The sequence below is a fragment of the Salvelinus alpinus genome, chromosome 1 (assembly GCF_045679555.1).
Source record: "Salvelinus alpinus chromosome 1, SLU_Salpinus.1, whole genome shotgun sequence".
NCBI classification, from domain to species: Eukaryota; Metazoa; Chordata; class Actinopteri; order Salmoniformes; family Salmonidae; genus Salvelinus; species Salvelinus alpinus.
In genome coordinates this window covers 9,346,656-9,362,649 of record NC_092086.1, presented here as the reverse complement: position 1 = coordinate 9,362,649, position 15,994 = coordinate 9,346,656, and the positions used below count along the sequence as shown (strand labels likewise).

At 40.5% G+C, this 15,994-nt stretch overlaps 2 protein-coding genes and 1 long non-coding RNA gene across 3 annotated transcripts in view; all 3 read left to right on the top strand.

Moving 5' to 3' along the window:
• Positions 1-15,994, top strand: part of LOC139569930 (uncharacterized) — an 823,452-nt gene that overhangs the window by 27,472 nt on the left and 779,986 nt on the right. The gene's annotated exons all lie outside the window — the stretch shown is intronic.
• LOC139539816 (NLR family CARD domain-containing protein 3-like) overlaps positions 1-15,994 on the top strand; it is a 446,707-nt gene that overhangs the window by 36,784 nt on the left and 393,929 nt on the right. The gene's annotated exons all lie outside the window — the stretch shown is intronic.
• The window catches only part of LOC139567977 (NACHT, LRR and PYD domains-containing protein 12-like), a 55,038-nt gene continuing 39,281 nt past the window's right edge, over positions 238-15,994 (top strand). The window contains exons 1-6 of the mRNA XM_071389656.1: positions 238-1,298; positions 1,427-1,655; positions 3,978-5,781; positions 6,296-6,469; positions 8,146-8,319; positions 13,851-14,024. Of these exons, the coding sequence (XP_071245757.1) occupies positions 1,427-1,655; positions 3,978-5,781; positions 6,296-6,469; positions 8,146-8,319; positions 13,851-14,024 (2,555 nt within the window). The 5' untranslated portion in view covers positions 238-1,298. The remainder of the gene's footprint in view (positions 1,299-1,426; positions 1,656-3,977; positions 5,782-6,295; positions 6,470-8,145; positions 8,320-13,850; positions 14,025-15,994) is intronic.

Below are 15,994 nucleotides of genomic sequence, written 5' to 3'. Positions count from 1 at the left end.
GCTGAGTTGACTACTAGCAAGAGAAGGCAGAGCGGGTCGATGCTGGTTGATGAATTTGACAATGAATGTACCTGGAAAATACGTTTTTCTGGACCAGAGGGCGAGAATGTTCAGGCTTATTGATAATCGTTATAATTTATTATTATTATGTATAAATTAAGAATAATTTCAAAACATGAGCATAAAAACAGGTAATAACAAACATGAATCATCATTATATTACTTAACAGTAATCTGTTAAAGGCTTTTTCAGTCCGTCCTCTTGCGTTAGCAGTGTGTCAAGGGACAGAAAGAAGCACACAGAAGTTTTCCTGTGAGGGGGAGTGGTGGTGTATCCAGGGAGAAACTAAACTAATCTACTGAAATGTCTTTTGTGGTCTTATGCTGCCATCTATTGGAATTATGTAGCAACTGCAGAAGTACTGAATAATGTGCAATTCCTTACTAAATTAGTAATTGCTAAGAATTGCAAAATATAAAATATTCTAGTTCATTTTACCACCATAAATAACCATTTATAGCATAACAAACAATGAAACTGACTTACACCAAAAACACCATATATTTAGTTAATGCGATATTTAAAGTAAGAAAACACACCAATCTCTTTCATAATTTCTTTAAACAATAAAAGCTAATTTACGAACGATTCTGAAAATAGATATATAGCGTTTTGGAATGAAACTCTTCTTATGTTTCCCCATCAGAGCTCAGAGTAGATGAGAGATGTAATGTTTGTCTCTGTTGTGTTGAAGTCCAATCAAGCAGGAGAGACCAGCCTCCCCTGTACCCAGCTGTGTGTCCATGAAGAGTGACAAGTCTATGAATCTATCTATATACTTTAGAGAGGGAGACTTTTCTACTGAACAAAGGTAAGAAGAACTCATGGGTCATGGTCAGTGAGTTAAACAACACTGTCTCTAGTAATTTCTCCTCTCTCATTTTCCCATTTCTTTTTGTTGTTTTCATAATCCATAGGCTAATCCTTTTGTCCATTTTCATAGTCCTAAAACAATATTCAACAAACACAACATCCCCTGTGTGTGTGTGTGTGTGTGTGTGTGTGTGTGTGTGTGTGTGTGTGTGTGTGTGTGTGTGTGTGTGTGTGTGTGTGTGTGTGTGTGTGTGTGTGTGTGTGTGTGTGTGTGTGTGTGTGTGTGTGTGTGTGTGTACTCCCTGGATGAGGAGATGTAATCTCATGTTTTGTCCACAGAAACCAACAGGAGAGATCAGAGTCAGAGATTCTCAGTGGTCAGTCTTCCCAGAGTCATCAAACAGACCTGGCCTCCATATTCAGTGTATGTGGTCCTGTTATGTACATTTGTTTTTGTTACCTCAAGTGAAGTTGATCTGTCAATCATTCATTAATGTGTTAATGAGAAAGCATTTTGTCTCTTGCTTAACTTATTTACTTTATTTATTTCAGATGCTTGAAGAGAAAATTATGACATTTGTGAAGAACGAGCTGAAGATGTTCAAGAGGATTCTTAGTCCAGAACTCCCAGAAGGCTTTGAGAGTCAGAAGCAGGATAAGGAAGTGGTGGATGCTGAAGATGAGAAGCAGGAGAGCAGTGCCAGAGAGGGGGCTCTGAAGATCACACTGCACGTCCTGAGGAAAATGAACCAGAAGGAGCTTGCTGACACACTGGAGAAATGTAAGATCTGTCTGCCTCATGTTGAATGCTGTTTTATAACATTTAAAAGCTGTATCTAAAGTACAGCTAAAGTAGCTGTGTAACTCAATTATATTGTAGCAGCCTTAACACTGTTAGGTTCTAATTTTTCTGAGTAAATAACTCACGGACACTAGAGAAGCTTAACCAAGTTTAATTCTTCCCAAAGGGTCTTTACAGCTGTAATTCAGACAACAAAACATTTGACACAAGCACTGATATTTAACCCTTTCTCCTAGGCTGAGTCTTCTCCTCAACAACCGAACAGCCATAGTATCTATGTTGCTAGACAGAACCTTAGTGATATCTGTTCTTCCTCACTTCATCTGACCTGGTGTATACCCTCCACTATATACCTTCCTGCTATAACCATTATCTTCTGGTGTAGACCCTCCACTATATACCTTCCTGCTATAACCACTAACTTCTGGTGTATACCCTCCACTATATACCTTCCTGCTATAACCATTATCTTCTGGTGTAGACCCTCCACTATATACCTTCCTGCTATAACCACTAACTTCTGGTGTAGACCCTCCACTATATACCTTCCTGCTATAACCACTAACTTCTGGTGTAGACCCTCCACTATATACCTTCCTGCTATAACCACTAACTTCTGGTGTAGACCCTCCACTATATACCTTCCTGCTATAACCATTATCTTCTGGTGTAGACCCTCCACTATATACCTTCCTGCTATAACCACTAACTTCTGGTGTAGACCCTCCACTATATACCTTCCTGCTATAACCACTAACTTCTGGTGTAGACCCTCCACTATATACCTTCCTGCTATAACCATTATCTTCTGGTGTAGACCCTCCACTATATACCTTCCTGCTATAACCACTAACTTCTGGTGTAGACCCTCCACTATATACCTTCCTGCTATAACCACTAACTTCTGGTGTAGACCCTCCACTATATACCTTCCTGCTATAACCATTACCTTCTGGTGTAGACCCTCCACTATATACCTTCCTGCTATAACCACTAACTTCTGGTGTAGACCCTCCACTATATACCTTCCTGCTATAACCATTAACTTCTGGTGTAGACCCTCCACTATATACCTTCCTGCTATAACCATTAACTTCTGGTGTAGACCCTCCACTATATACCTTCCTGCTATAACCACTAACTTCTGGTGTAGACCCTCCACTATATACCTTCCTGCTATAACCATTAACTTCTGGTGTAGACCCTCCACTATATACCTTCCTGCTATAACCACTAACTTCTGGTGTAGACCCTCCACTATATACCTTCCTGCTATAACCACTAACTTCTGGTGTAGACCCTCCACTATATACCTTCCTGCTATAACCACTAACTTCTGGTGTAGACCCTCCACTATATACCTTCCTGCTATAACCACTAACTTCTGGTGTAGACCCTCCACTATATACCTTCCTGCTATAACCATTAACTTCTGGTGTAGACCCTCCACTATATACCTTCCTGCTATAACCATTAACTTCTGGTGTAGACCCTCCACTATATTCCTTCCTGCTATAACCACTAACTTCTGGTGTAGACCCTCCACTATATACCTTCCTCCTATAGATACCCATTACCTTCTGGTGTAGACCCTCCACTATATACCTTCCTGCTATAACCATTACCTTCTGGTGTAGACCCTCCACTATATACCTTCCTCCTATAGATACCCATTACCTTCTGGTGTAGACCGTCCACTATATACCTTCCTCCTATACCCATTACCTTCTGGTGTAGACCCTCCACTATATACCTTCCTCCTATAACCATTAACTTCTGGTGTAGACCCTCTAAACCTCAGCACTCCCTCAGTGACATGAATAAGATTATTTCATATTCTCAAAACAACACCTATTTACATCATCAAGTAGCGGCAGGGATGTGTTGTGTTGATTCATTGAGAGAGAGAGAGAGAGAGAGAGAGAGAGAGAGAGAGAGAGAGAGAGAGAGAGAGAGAGAGAGAGAGAGAGAGAGAGAGAGAGAGAGAGAGAGAGAGAGAGAGAGAGAGAGAGAGAGAGAGAGAGAGAGAGAGAGAGAGAGAGAGAGAGAGAGAGAGAGAGAGAGAGAGAGAGAGAGAGAGAGAGAGAGAGAGAGAGAGGGAGAGAGAATACCATCAATAATACCAGTAATATAATAAATCAGTCACACCAGTCTGTAATGCATTATGAAAACATTTACACATTTATACAGTCAGTTAAGAGAATAAATTAATATAATTTAAAACTTCATAACAGTCCTACAATACTGTAAGCATTAAAACAGACGTAATATTAATATCCTCTGTGTTATTTCTTCATTCAGATGAGCTTGCTGTGATTTGCCAACGTGAACTCAAATCTAATCTAAAGAAGAAGTTTCAATGTGTATTTGAGGGGATCGCTAAACAAGGAAACCCAACACTTCTCAATAAGATCTACACAGAGCTCTACATCACAGAGGGTGGAACAGGAGAGGTCAATAATGAACATGAGCTGAGACAGATTGAGACAACAACCAGGAAACAAGCAAGACCAGAGACTGCAATCAAATGTAACGACATCTTCAAACCCTTAACTGGACAAGACAAACTTATCAGAACTGTGCTGACAAAGGGAGTCGCTGGCATTGGAAAAACAGTCTCTGTGCAGAAGTTCATTCTGGACTGGGCTGCAGGAAAAGCAAATCAGGATGTCCAGTTTGTATTTTCATTTCCTTTTCGGGAGCTGAATTTGATGAAAGGGGAAAACACTTTCATTAAACTTCTCAATCACTTCTCAATGGAAACCAAACAATCAGGAATCTCCAACTACAACAAGTACAAAGTTCTGTTCATCTTTGATGGTCTGGATGAGTGCCGACTGCCCCTAGACTTCCAGAAGAACAAGATCTGTTGGGACATCACAGAATCAAACTCAGTGGACGTTCTGCTGACAAATCTCATCAAGGGAAATCTGCTTCCCTCTGCTCTCCTCTGGATAACTACCCGACCTGCAGCAGCCAATAAAATCCCTTCAGGGTGTGTTGACCAGGTGACAGAGGTACGAGGGTTCAATGACCCACAGAAGGAGGAGTACTTCAGGAAGAGATTCAGTGATGAGGACCTGGCCAGCAGAATCATCTCACACATAAAGACATCAAGGAGCCTCCACATCATGTGCCACATTCCAGTCTTCTGTTGGATTTCTGCAACAGTCCTTGAACACATGCTGAAACATGAGAGAGAAGAGATGCCCAAGACTCTGACTGAGATGTACACACACCTTGTGGTGTTTCATACCAAACAGAAGAATGAAAAGTATCTTGGGAAAGAAGAGACAGGTCCACACTGGAATAAAGAGAGCATTCTGTCACTGGGAAAACTGGCTTTTCAACAGCTTGTGAATGGCAATCTGATTTTCTATGAAGAAGACCTGAAAGAGGCTGGCGTTGATGTCAATGAAGCCTCAGTGTACTCAGGATTGTGCACACAGCTCTTTAAAGAGGAATGTGTGCTGTACCAGGACAAGGTGTACTGCTTTGTGCATCTGAGCATTCAGGAGTTTCTGGCTGCTGTATATGTGTTCCTCTCATTCATCAACAACAATGAGAATCTAATGGCCGAACCTCAATCAACATCCAGGAACTTTTCCGTGAGGATCAGACACAAACAAATAAAAAAAAGGCGTAAAGTTACTTTCTACAAGAGTGCTGTGGATAAAGCCTTACAAAGTGAGACGGGAAACCTGGACCTTTTCCTCCGCTTCCTTCTGGGCCTCTCACTGGAGTCCAATCAGAAGCACTTACGAGGTCTACTGACAAAGACAAGACGCAGTTCACAGACCCATGAAGAAACAGTCAAGTACATCAAGGAGAAGATCAGGGAGAATCCTTCTCCAGAGAAGAGCATCAATCTGTTCCACTGTCTGAATGAACTGAATGACCATTCTCTAGTGGAGGAGATCCAAAGCTACCTGAGATCAGGAAGTCTCTCAAAACCCAAACTGTCACCTGCACAGTGGTCAGCTCTGGTCTTTGTGTTGCTGACTTCAGAAAAGGAGCTGGATGTGTTTGACCTGAAGAAATACTCCAGATCAGAGGAAGGTCTTCTGAGGCTGCTGCCAGTGGTCAAAGCCTCCAGAGCTGCTCTGTGAGTAAATAAAATGACATATAAGAACTAATCATCAGGAAGAAATATTCAGTTCAGGGAAAAATATGTATTATAATACCTCTCTCTGAGGTCATTAAAGATCCCATGGCACTTATCGTAAGAGTAGGGGTGTTAACCCCGGTGTCCTGGCTAAATTCCCAATCTGGCCCTCAAACCATCACAGTCACCTATTCATCCCCATTTTACAATTGGCTCATTCATCCCCCTCCTTTCCCCTGTAACTATTCCCCAGGTCGTTGCTGTAAATGAGAATGTGTTCTCAGTCAACTTACCTGGTAAAATAACGGAAAAATAAAAAAATATTGAAAAACTGAATCAATGCATTTATTTTCACATTCCTATAACAATATTTTGACCATACAATTCTAGGAGACAGAAGATGAATCTATATGTTGTTGGGGAGAATAAACCAAACAAATCTGCCATTGTCCTTCTACACTACTGGTGTTAAATTAACAGTGTGTTTGTGAAGTCATGATGATCTCTTTGTCAGTCTGTCAGGCTGTGGAGTCACAGAGGAAGGCTGTGCTTCTCTGGTCTCAGCTCTGAGGTCAAACCCCTCACACCTGAGAGAGCTGGACCTGAGCTACAATCAACCAGGAGACTCAGGAGTCAGACTGCTCTCTGCTGCACTGGAGGATCCACACTGTAAACTGGAGACTCTGAGGTCAGTATTCCTGTAGTTGGTCAACAAGTGATAACTGTTTATCAGATCCACATGTGTTTACCAGACACACATAGTCCACACCATATGAGTTTGGACAGTGAAACTTACAGTTTTACATTTGGTGTTATGCTCCAGCATTTTGGATTTGAGATATAATGTTTCATATTAGGTGACAGTACAGAAAGTCACCTTTTATTTGAGGGAATTCATACATATATATTACCTTTTAGATATGAATAGTGAATAATGATGAATAACAAAGTTATAGAGGCACAAATATCAGTATAAATGCTAATCTCCCCTGTTATTGGTAATGGTGAGAGGTTAGCATGTTTTGTTGTAGCCTCTGTTATTGGTAATGGTGAGAGGTTAGCATGTTTTGTTGTAGCCTCTGTTATTGGTAATGGTGAGAGGTTAGCATGTTTTGTTGTAGCCTCTGTTATTGGTAATGGTGAGAGGTTAGCATGTTTTGTTGTAGTCTCTGTTATTGGTAATGGTGAGAGGTTAGCATGTTTTGTTGTAGTCTCTGTTATTGGTAATGGTGAGAGGTTAGCATGTTTTGTTGTATCCTCTGTTATTGGTAATGGTGAGAGGTTAGCATGTTTTGTTGTATCCTCTGTTATTGGTAATGGTGAGAGGTTAGCATGTTTTGTTGTAGTCTCTGTTATTGGTAATGGTGAGAGATTAGCATGTTTTGTTGTAGCCTCTGTTATTGGTAATGGTGAGAGATTAGCATGTTTGTTGTAACCTCTGTTATTGGTAATGGTGAGAGGTTAGCATGTTTTGTTGTAGCCTCTGTTATTGGTAATGGTGAGAGGTTAGCATGTTTTGTTGTAGTCTCTGTTATTGGTAATGCTGAGAGGTTAGCATGTTTTGTTGTAGTCTCTGTTATTGGTAATGCTGAGAGGTTAGCATGTTTTGTTGTAGTCTCTGTTATTGGTAATGGTGAGAGGTTAGCATGTTTTGTTGTAGTCTCTGTTATTGGTAATGGTGAGAGGTTAGCATGTTTTGTTGTAGCCTCTGTAACTCTCTCACTCATTATTATTCATGATTCATTCATGATCTTTCTCAATCATGGCAGTCACAGGCTTGATGTAGTCATTGTGTTCAAAGAATATGGGACCAAATACTATACTTTTGACTACTTTAATACACTTTAAGTGAATTGGTCAGAAAACGTATTACTTCTTCAAATAGGGGGACTAGATACATAAAGTGCTTTCATTTCTAAATGGTGAAACAGATATGTATTAAAATACCCTCAAATAAAAGGTGACATTATATACTGTCACCTCATATGAAACATTTGATCTCAAATCCAAAATGTTGGAGTATAGAGACACATTTAAAATGTTAGCTTCACTGTCAAAATAGATATGGTGTGGACTGTTTACTCAATACAATCTAAATCTGATACCTCACTGTCTGTCTTTTGACTGATACTGCTTTTTAAACTGGTCTGGTCAGTCTACTCAAATATTTGTACTATACATTTTTCTCTCTACAGGCAATACATTGATAATTTGTCATTTATAGTATTGATACATTAATTTATGAATAGATATGGCAGGTTTCAGGACACTGATGTATATCAACATTTAGAACAAAATATACTGCCACTATTTTTACCACCACAGAATATCAGTGTGATTTTAATATGATTTGACTCTTTGCAGGCTGTCAGGCTGTCTAGTCACAGAGGAAGGCTGTGCTTCTCTGGTCTCAGCTCTGAAGTCAAACCCCTCACACCTGAGAGAGCTGGACCTGAGTAACAATGACCTGAAGGATTCAGGAGTGAAGCTGCTCTCTGCTGGACTGGGGAATCCCCACTGTAAACTGGAGACTCTGAGGTCAGTATTCCTGTAGTTGGTAACAAGTGATAACTGTTCACCAGATCCACATGTGTTTACCAGACACACATAGTCCACACCATATGTGTTTGGACAGTGAAGCTTACAGTTTTACATTTGGTGCTATGCTCCAGCATTTTGGATTTGAGATAGAATATTTCATATTAGGCAACAGTACAGAATGTCACCTTTTATTTGAGGTTAAAGGTGAGAGGTTAGCATGTTTTGTTGTAGCCTCTGTTATTGGTAATGGTGAGAGGTTAGCATGTTTTGTTGTAGCCTCTGTTTTTGGTAATGGTGAGAGGTTAGCATGTTTTGTTAGCATGTTTTGTTGTAGCCTCTGTTATTGGTAATGCTGAGAGGTTAGCATGTTTTGTTGTAGTCTCTGTTATTGGTAATGGTGAGAGGTTAGCATGTTTTGTTGTAGCCTCTGGTATTGGTAATGGTGAGAGGTTAGCATGTTTTGTTGTAGCCTCTGTTATTGGTAATGGTGAGAGGTTAGCATGTTTTGTTGTAGCCTCTGTTATTGGTAATGGTGAGAGGTTAGCATGTTTTGTTGTAGCCTCTGTTTTTGGTAATGGTGAGAGGTTAGCATGTTTTGTTAGCATGTTTTGTTGTAGCCTCCGTTATTGGTAATGGTGAGAGGTTAGCATGTTTTGTTGTAGCCTCTGTTATTGGTAATGGTGAGAGGTTAGCATGTTTTGTTGTAGCCTCTGTTATTGGTAATGGTGAGAGGTTAGTATGTTTTGTTGTAGTCTCTGTTATTGGTAATGGTGAGAGGTTAGCATGTTTTGTTGTAGCCTCTGTTATTGGTAATGGTGAGAGGTTAGCATGTTTTGTTGTAGCCTCTGTTATTGGTAATGGTGAGAGGTTAGCATGTTTTGTTGTAGTTTCTGTTATTGGTAATGGTGAGAGGTTAGTATGTTTTGTTGTAGCCTCTGTTATTGGTAATGGTGAGAGGTTAGCATGTTTTGTTGTAGCCTCTGTTATTGGTAATGGTGAGAGGTTAGCATGTTTTGTTGTAGCCTCTGTTATTGGTAATGGTGAGAGGTTAGCATGTTTTGTTGTAGCCTCTGTTATTGGTAATGGTGAGAGGTTAGCATGTTTTGTTGTAGCCTCTGTTATTGGTAATGGTGAGAGGTTAGCAAGTTTTGTTGTAGTCTCTGTTATTGGTAATGGTGAGAGGTTAGCATGTTTTGTTGTAGCCTCTGTTATTGGTAATGGTGAGAGGTTAGCATGTTTTGTTGTAGCCTCTGTTATTGGTAATGGTGAGAGGTTAGCATGTTTTGTTGTAGCCTCTGTTATTGGTAATGGTGAGAGGTTAGCATGTTTTGTTGTAGCCTCTGTTATTGGTAATGGTGAGAGGTTAGCATGTTTTGTTGTAGCCTCTGTTATTGGTAATGTTGAGAGGTTAGCATGTTATGTTGTAGTCTCTGTTATTGGTAATGGTGAGAGGTTAGCATGTTTTGTTGTAGCCTCTGTTATTGGTAATGGTGAGAGGTTAGCATGTTTTGTTGTAGCCTCTGTTATTGGTAATGGTGAGAGGTTAGCATGTTTTGTTGTAGCCTCTGTTATTGGTAATGGTGAGAGGTTAGCATGTTTTGTTGTAGCCTCTGTTATTGGTAATGGTGAGAGGTTAGCATGTTATGTTGTAGTCTCTGTTATTGGTAATGGTGAGAGGTTAGCATGTTTTGTTGTAGCCTCTGTTATTGGTAATGGTGAGAGGTTAGCATGTTTTGTTGTAGCCTCTGTTATTGGTAATGGTGAGAGGTTAGCATGTTTTGTTGTAGCCTCTGTTATTGGTAATGGTGAGAGGTTAGCATGTTTTGTTGTAGCCTCTGTTATTGGTAATGGTGAGAGGTTCGCATGTTTTGTTGTAGCCTCTGTTATTGGTAATGGTGAGAGGTTAGCATGTTTTGTTGTAGCCTCTGTTATTGGTAATGGTGAGAGGTTAGCAAGTTTTGTTGTAGTCTCTGTTATTGGTAATGGTGAGAGGTTAGCATGTTTTGTTGTAGCCTCTGTTATTGGTAATGGTGAGAGGTTAGCATGTTTTGTTGTAGCCTCTGTTATTGGTAATGGTGAGAGGTTAGCATGTTTTGTTGTAGCCTCTGTTATTGGTAATGGTGAGAGGTTAGCATGTTTTGTTGTAGCCTCTGTTATTGGTAATGGTGAGAGGTTAGCATGTTTTGTTGTAGCCTCTGTTATTGGTAATGGTGAGAGGTTAGCATGTTTTGTTGTAGCCTCTGTTATTGGTAATGGTGAGAGGTTAGCATGTTTTGTTGTAGCCTCTGTTATTGGTAATGGTGAGAGGTTAGCATGTTTTGTTGTAGCCTCTGTTATTGGTAATGGTGAGAGGTTAGCATGTTTTGTTGTAGTCTCTGTTATTGGTAATGGTGAGAGGTTAGCATGTTTTGTTGTAGCCTCTGTTATTGGTAATGGTGAGAGGTTAGCATGTTTTGTTGTAGCCTCTGTTATTGGTAATGGTGAGAGGTTAGCATGTTTTGTTGTAGCCTCTGTTATTGGTAATGGTGAGAGGTTAGCATGTTTTGTTGTAGCCTCTGTTATTGGTAATGGTGAGAGGTTAGCATGTTTTGTTGTAGTCTCTGTTATTGGTAATGGTGAGAGGTTAGTATGTTTTGTTGTAGCCTCTGTTATTGGTAATGGTGAGAGGTTAGCATGTTTTGTTGTAGCCTCTGTTATTGGTAATGGTGAGAGGTTAGCATGTTTTGTTGTAGCCTCTGTTATTGGTAATGGTGAGAGGTTAGCATGTTATGTTGTAGTCTCTGTTATTGGTAATGGTGAGAGGTTAGCATGTTTTGTTGTAGCCTCTGTTATTGGTAATGGTGAGAGGTTAGCATGTTTTGTTGTAGCCTCTGTTATTGGTAATGGTGAGAGGTTAGCATGTTTTGTTGTAGCCTCTGTTATTGGTAATGGTGAGAGGTTAGCATGTTTTGTTGTAGCCTCTGTTATTGGTAATGGTGAGAGGTTAGCATGTTTTGTTGTAGCCTCTGTTATTGGTAATGGTGAGAGGTTAGCATGTTTTGTTGTAGCCTCTGTTATTGGTAATGGTGAGAGGTTAGCAAGTTTTGTTGTAGTCTCTGTTATTGGTAATGGTGAGAGGTTAGCATGTTTTGTTGTAGCCTCTGTTATTGGTAATGGTGAGAGGTTAGCATGTTTTGTTCTAGCCTCTGTTATTGCTAATGGTGAGAGGTTAGCATGTTTTGTTCTAGCCTCTGTTATTGGTAATGGTGAGAGGTTAGCATGTTTTGTTGTAGCCTCTGTTATTGGTAATGGTGAGAGGTTAGCATGTTTTGTTGTAGCCTCTGTTATTGGTAATGGTGAGAGGTTAGCATGTTTTGTTGTAGCCTCTGTTATTGGTAATGGTGAGAGGTTAGCATGTTTTGTTGTAGTCTCTGTTATTGGTAATGGTGAGAGGTTAGCATGTTTTGTTGTAGCCTCTGTTATTGGTAATGGTGAGAGGTTAGCATGTTTTGTTGTAGCCTCTGTTATTGGTAATGGTGAGAGGTTAGCATGTTTTGTTGTAGCCTCTGTTATTGGTAATGGTGAGAGGTTAGCATTTTTTGTTGTAGCCTCTGTTATTGGTAATGGTGAGAGGTTAGCATGTTTTGTTGTAGTCTCTGTTATTGGTAATGGTGAGAGGTTAGCATGTTTTGTTGTAGCCTCTGTTATTGGTAATGGTGAGAGGTTAGCATGTTTTGTTGTAGCCTCTGTTATTGGTAATGGTGAGAGGTTAGCATGTTTTGTTGTAGCCTCTGTTATTGGTAATGGTGAGAGGTTAGCATGTTTTGTTGTAGCCTCTGTTATTGGTAATGGTGAGAGGTTAGCATGTTTTGTTGTAGCCTCTGTTATTGGTAATGGTGAGAGGTTAGCATGTTATGATGTAGTCTCTGTTATTGGTAATGGTGAGAGGTTAGCATGTTTTGTTGTAGCCTCTTATTGGTAATGGTGAGAGGTTAGCATGTTTTGTTGTAGCCTCTGTTATTGGTAATGGTGAGAGGTTAGCATGTTTTGTTGTAGCCTCTGTTATTGGTAATGGTGAGAGGTTAGCAAGTTTTGTTGTAGTCTCTGTTATTGGTAATGGTGAGAGGTTAGCATGTTTTGTTGTAGTCTCTGTTATTGGTAATGGTGAGAGGTTAGCATGTTTTGTTGTAGCCTCTGTTATTGGTAATGGTGAGAGGTTAGCATGTTTTGTTGTAGCCTCTGTTATTGGTAATGGTGAGAGGTTAGCATGTTTTGTTGTAGCCTCTGTTATTGGTAATGGTGAGAGGTTAGCATGTTTTGTTGTAGCCTCTGTTATTGGTAATGGTGAGAGGTTAGCATGTTTTGTTGTAGCCTCTGTTATTGGTAATGGTGAGAGGTTAGCATGTTTTGTTGTAGCCTCTGTTATTGGTAATGGTGAGAGGTTAGCATGTTTTGTTGTAGTCTCTGTTATTGGTAATGGTGAGAGGTTAGCATGTTTTGTTGTAGCCTCTGTTATTGGTAATGGTGAGAGGTTAGCATGTTTTGTTGTAGCCTCTGTTATTGGTAATGGTGAGAGGTTAGCATGTTATGTTGTAGCCTCTGTTATTGGTAATGGTGAGAGGTTAGCATGTTTTGTTGTAGCCTCTGTTATTGGTAATGGTGAGAGGTTAGCATGTTTTGTTGTAGCCTCTGTTATTGGTAATGGTGAGAGGTTAGTATGTTTTGTTGTAGCCTCTGTTATTGGTAATGGTGAGAGGTTAGCATGTTTTGTTGTAGCCTCTGTTATTGGTAATGGTGAGAGGTTAGCATGTTTTGTTGTAGCCTCTGTTATTGGTAATGGTGAGAAGTTAGCATGTTTTGTTGTAGCCTCTGTTATTGGTAATGGTGAGAGGTTAGCATGTTTTGTTGTAGCCTCTGTTATTGGTAAGGGTGAGAGGTTAGTATGTTTGTACTGGAGACCATAATTTGCAAATAAATTCATTAAAAATCCTACAATGTGATTTTCTGGATTTTTTTTCTAATTTTGTCTGTCATAGTTGAAGTGTACCTATGATGAAAATTACAGGCCTCTCTCATCTTTTTAAGTGGGAGAACTTGCACAATTGATGGCTGGCTAAATTATTTTTTGCCCCACTGTATACTGTCACGTCATATGAAACATTTGATCTGAAATCCAAAATGTTGGAGTATAGAGCCACATTTAAAATGTTGGAGTATAGAGCCACATTTAAAATGTTAGCTTCACTGTCAAAATAGATATGGTGTGGACTGTATACCCAATACAATCTAAATCTGATACCTCACTGTCTGTCTTTTGACTGATACTGCTTTTTAAACTGGTCTCGTCAGTCTTCTCAAATATTTGTACTACAATGTTTCTATCTGCAGACAATAGTTTGATAATTTCTAATGATGATACATTATTTTACGAATAAATATGGAATGTTTCAGGACACTGATATATCTGAATATTAGAAAATATTTTACTGCCACTATTTTCACCACCAAAGAATAGCAGTGTGGTTTTAATATGATTTGACTCTTTGCAGGCTGTCAGGCTGTCTAGTCACAGAGGAAGGCTGTGCTTCTCTGGTCTCAGCTCTGAGGTCAAACCCCTCACACCTGAGAGAGCTGGACCTGAGCTACAATCACCCAGGAGACTCAGGAGTGAAGCTGCTCTCTGCTGGACTGGAGGATCCACACTGCAGACTGGAGAAACTCAAGTATGTAGAGGGTGTATGTCAATGTTCATATCAGACATGTTTGACTTATCAGGCTAGTTAAGACAAACATTCTGACCACCACTTGGACAACGGTGTGTGTGTGTGTGTGTGCGTGAGTGTCCTGTGTGTGAGTGTGTGTGTGTGTCTGTGTGTGTGTGTGTGTTTCCAGTGTGTGAATGTGACACACACACACACACACATTGACAAACAAACACATTGGACACACACACACTAGACTCTCAAACCTAAAATGTTGGAAATGTATTAATCTACCCCCAAATAAAAGGTGATACCCTCAAAGAATAGCAGTGTGGTTTAAGGCACAAGGCGAGACCCAGATGGCACGGGAGGCAGATGGTCAGAGTCTTTGATATTTACTAATATACTAAAATGGGTAGGCAAGAAAATGGCCGTGGACAGGCAAAAGGTCATAACCAGATCAGAGTCCAGGAGGTACAGTGTGGCAGGCAGACTAGAGGTCAGTACAGGCAGAATGGTCAGGCAGGCTAGAGGTCAGGACAGGCAGAATGGTCAGGCAGGCAGAATGGTCAGGACAGGCAGAATTTTCAGGCAGACTAGAGGTCAGGACAGGCAGAATGGTCAGACAGGCTAGAGGTCAGGACAGGCAGAATGGTCAGGCAGGCTAGAGGTCAGGACAGGCAGAATGGTCAGGCAGGCTAGAGGTCAGGACAGGCAGAATGGTCAGGCAGGCTAGAGGTCAGGACAGGCAGAATGGTCAGGCAGGCAGGTACAGAGTCCAGAAAACAGGCAAGGGACAAAAACCGGGAGGACTAAACGAGAAAGGAGCACGGGGAAAAACATACTGGTTGACTTGAAACAGACAAGACGAACTGGCACAGAGAGACAGGAATCACAGGGATAAATTCATCAGGGAAACACAGGGATATATACACCAGGGAAACACAGGGATATATACACAAGGGTTAAATACACCAGGGAAACACAGGGATATATACACCAGGGAAACACAGGGATATATACATCAGGGAAACACAGGGATAAATACACCGGGGAAACACAGGGATAAGTACACCAGGGAAATAAGCGACACCTGGAGGGGGTGGAGACAATCACAAGACAGGTGAAACAGATCAGGGTGTGACATGAATATGGAGAAAAATATACTGCCACTATTTTCAACACCAAAGAATATCAGTGTGATTTTAATATGATTTTACTCTTTGCAGGCTGTCAGCATGTTTTGTTGTAGCCTCTGTTATTGCTAATGGTGAGAGGTTAGCATGTTTTGTTGTAGTCTCTGTTATTGGTAATGGTGAGAGGTTAGCATGTTTTGTTGTAGCCTCTGTTATTGGTAATGGTGAGAGGTTAGCATGTTTTGTTGTAGCCTCTGTTATTGGTAATGGTGAGAGGTTAGCATGTTTTGTTGTAGTCTCTGTTATTGGTAATGGTGAGAGGTTAGCATGCTTTGTTGTAGCCTCTGTTTTTGGAAATGGTGTGGAAATACGGTTTAGGAAACGTTGTTCAACTGGAACATAGTCGTTGTGTCATTTTAAGTTAACATTGGTAGCAGAGGATGGCTAATAACTACAATGTGCCACCTCGCTTCCACGAGATGAGGTTGTATGAAAGTTCGAAAAATGAACTTGGAATCTGGACACTGGTTACTAATATGGACACTGGTTACTAATCTGGACACTGGTTACTAATCTGGACACTGGTTACTAATCTGGACACTGGTTACTCATCTGGACACTGGTTAGAGACATGGTTCTCCTGGATGCAGTGTTAGATTTCAAGTTGCTAGATACTGTCTGTCTGGATGGTAGAGACATGGTTCTCCTGGATGCAGTGTTAGATTTCAAGTTGCTAGATACTGTCTGCCTGGATGGTAGGGAGAAACATTTGGCTTTGACTGTGCTGACTTTTGCGTCAATGAAGTTGGCACAAATATAGTTTTGGGTGAGAAGACGTCTGTCGTGCCAATGCAA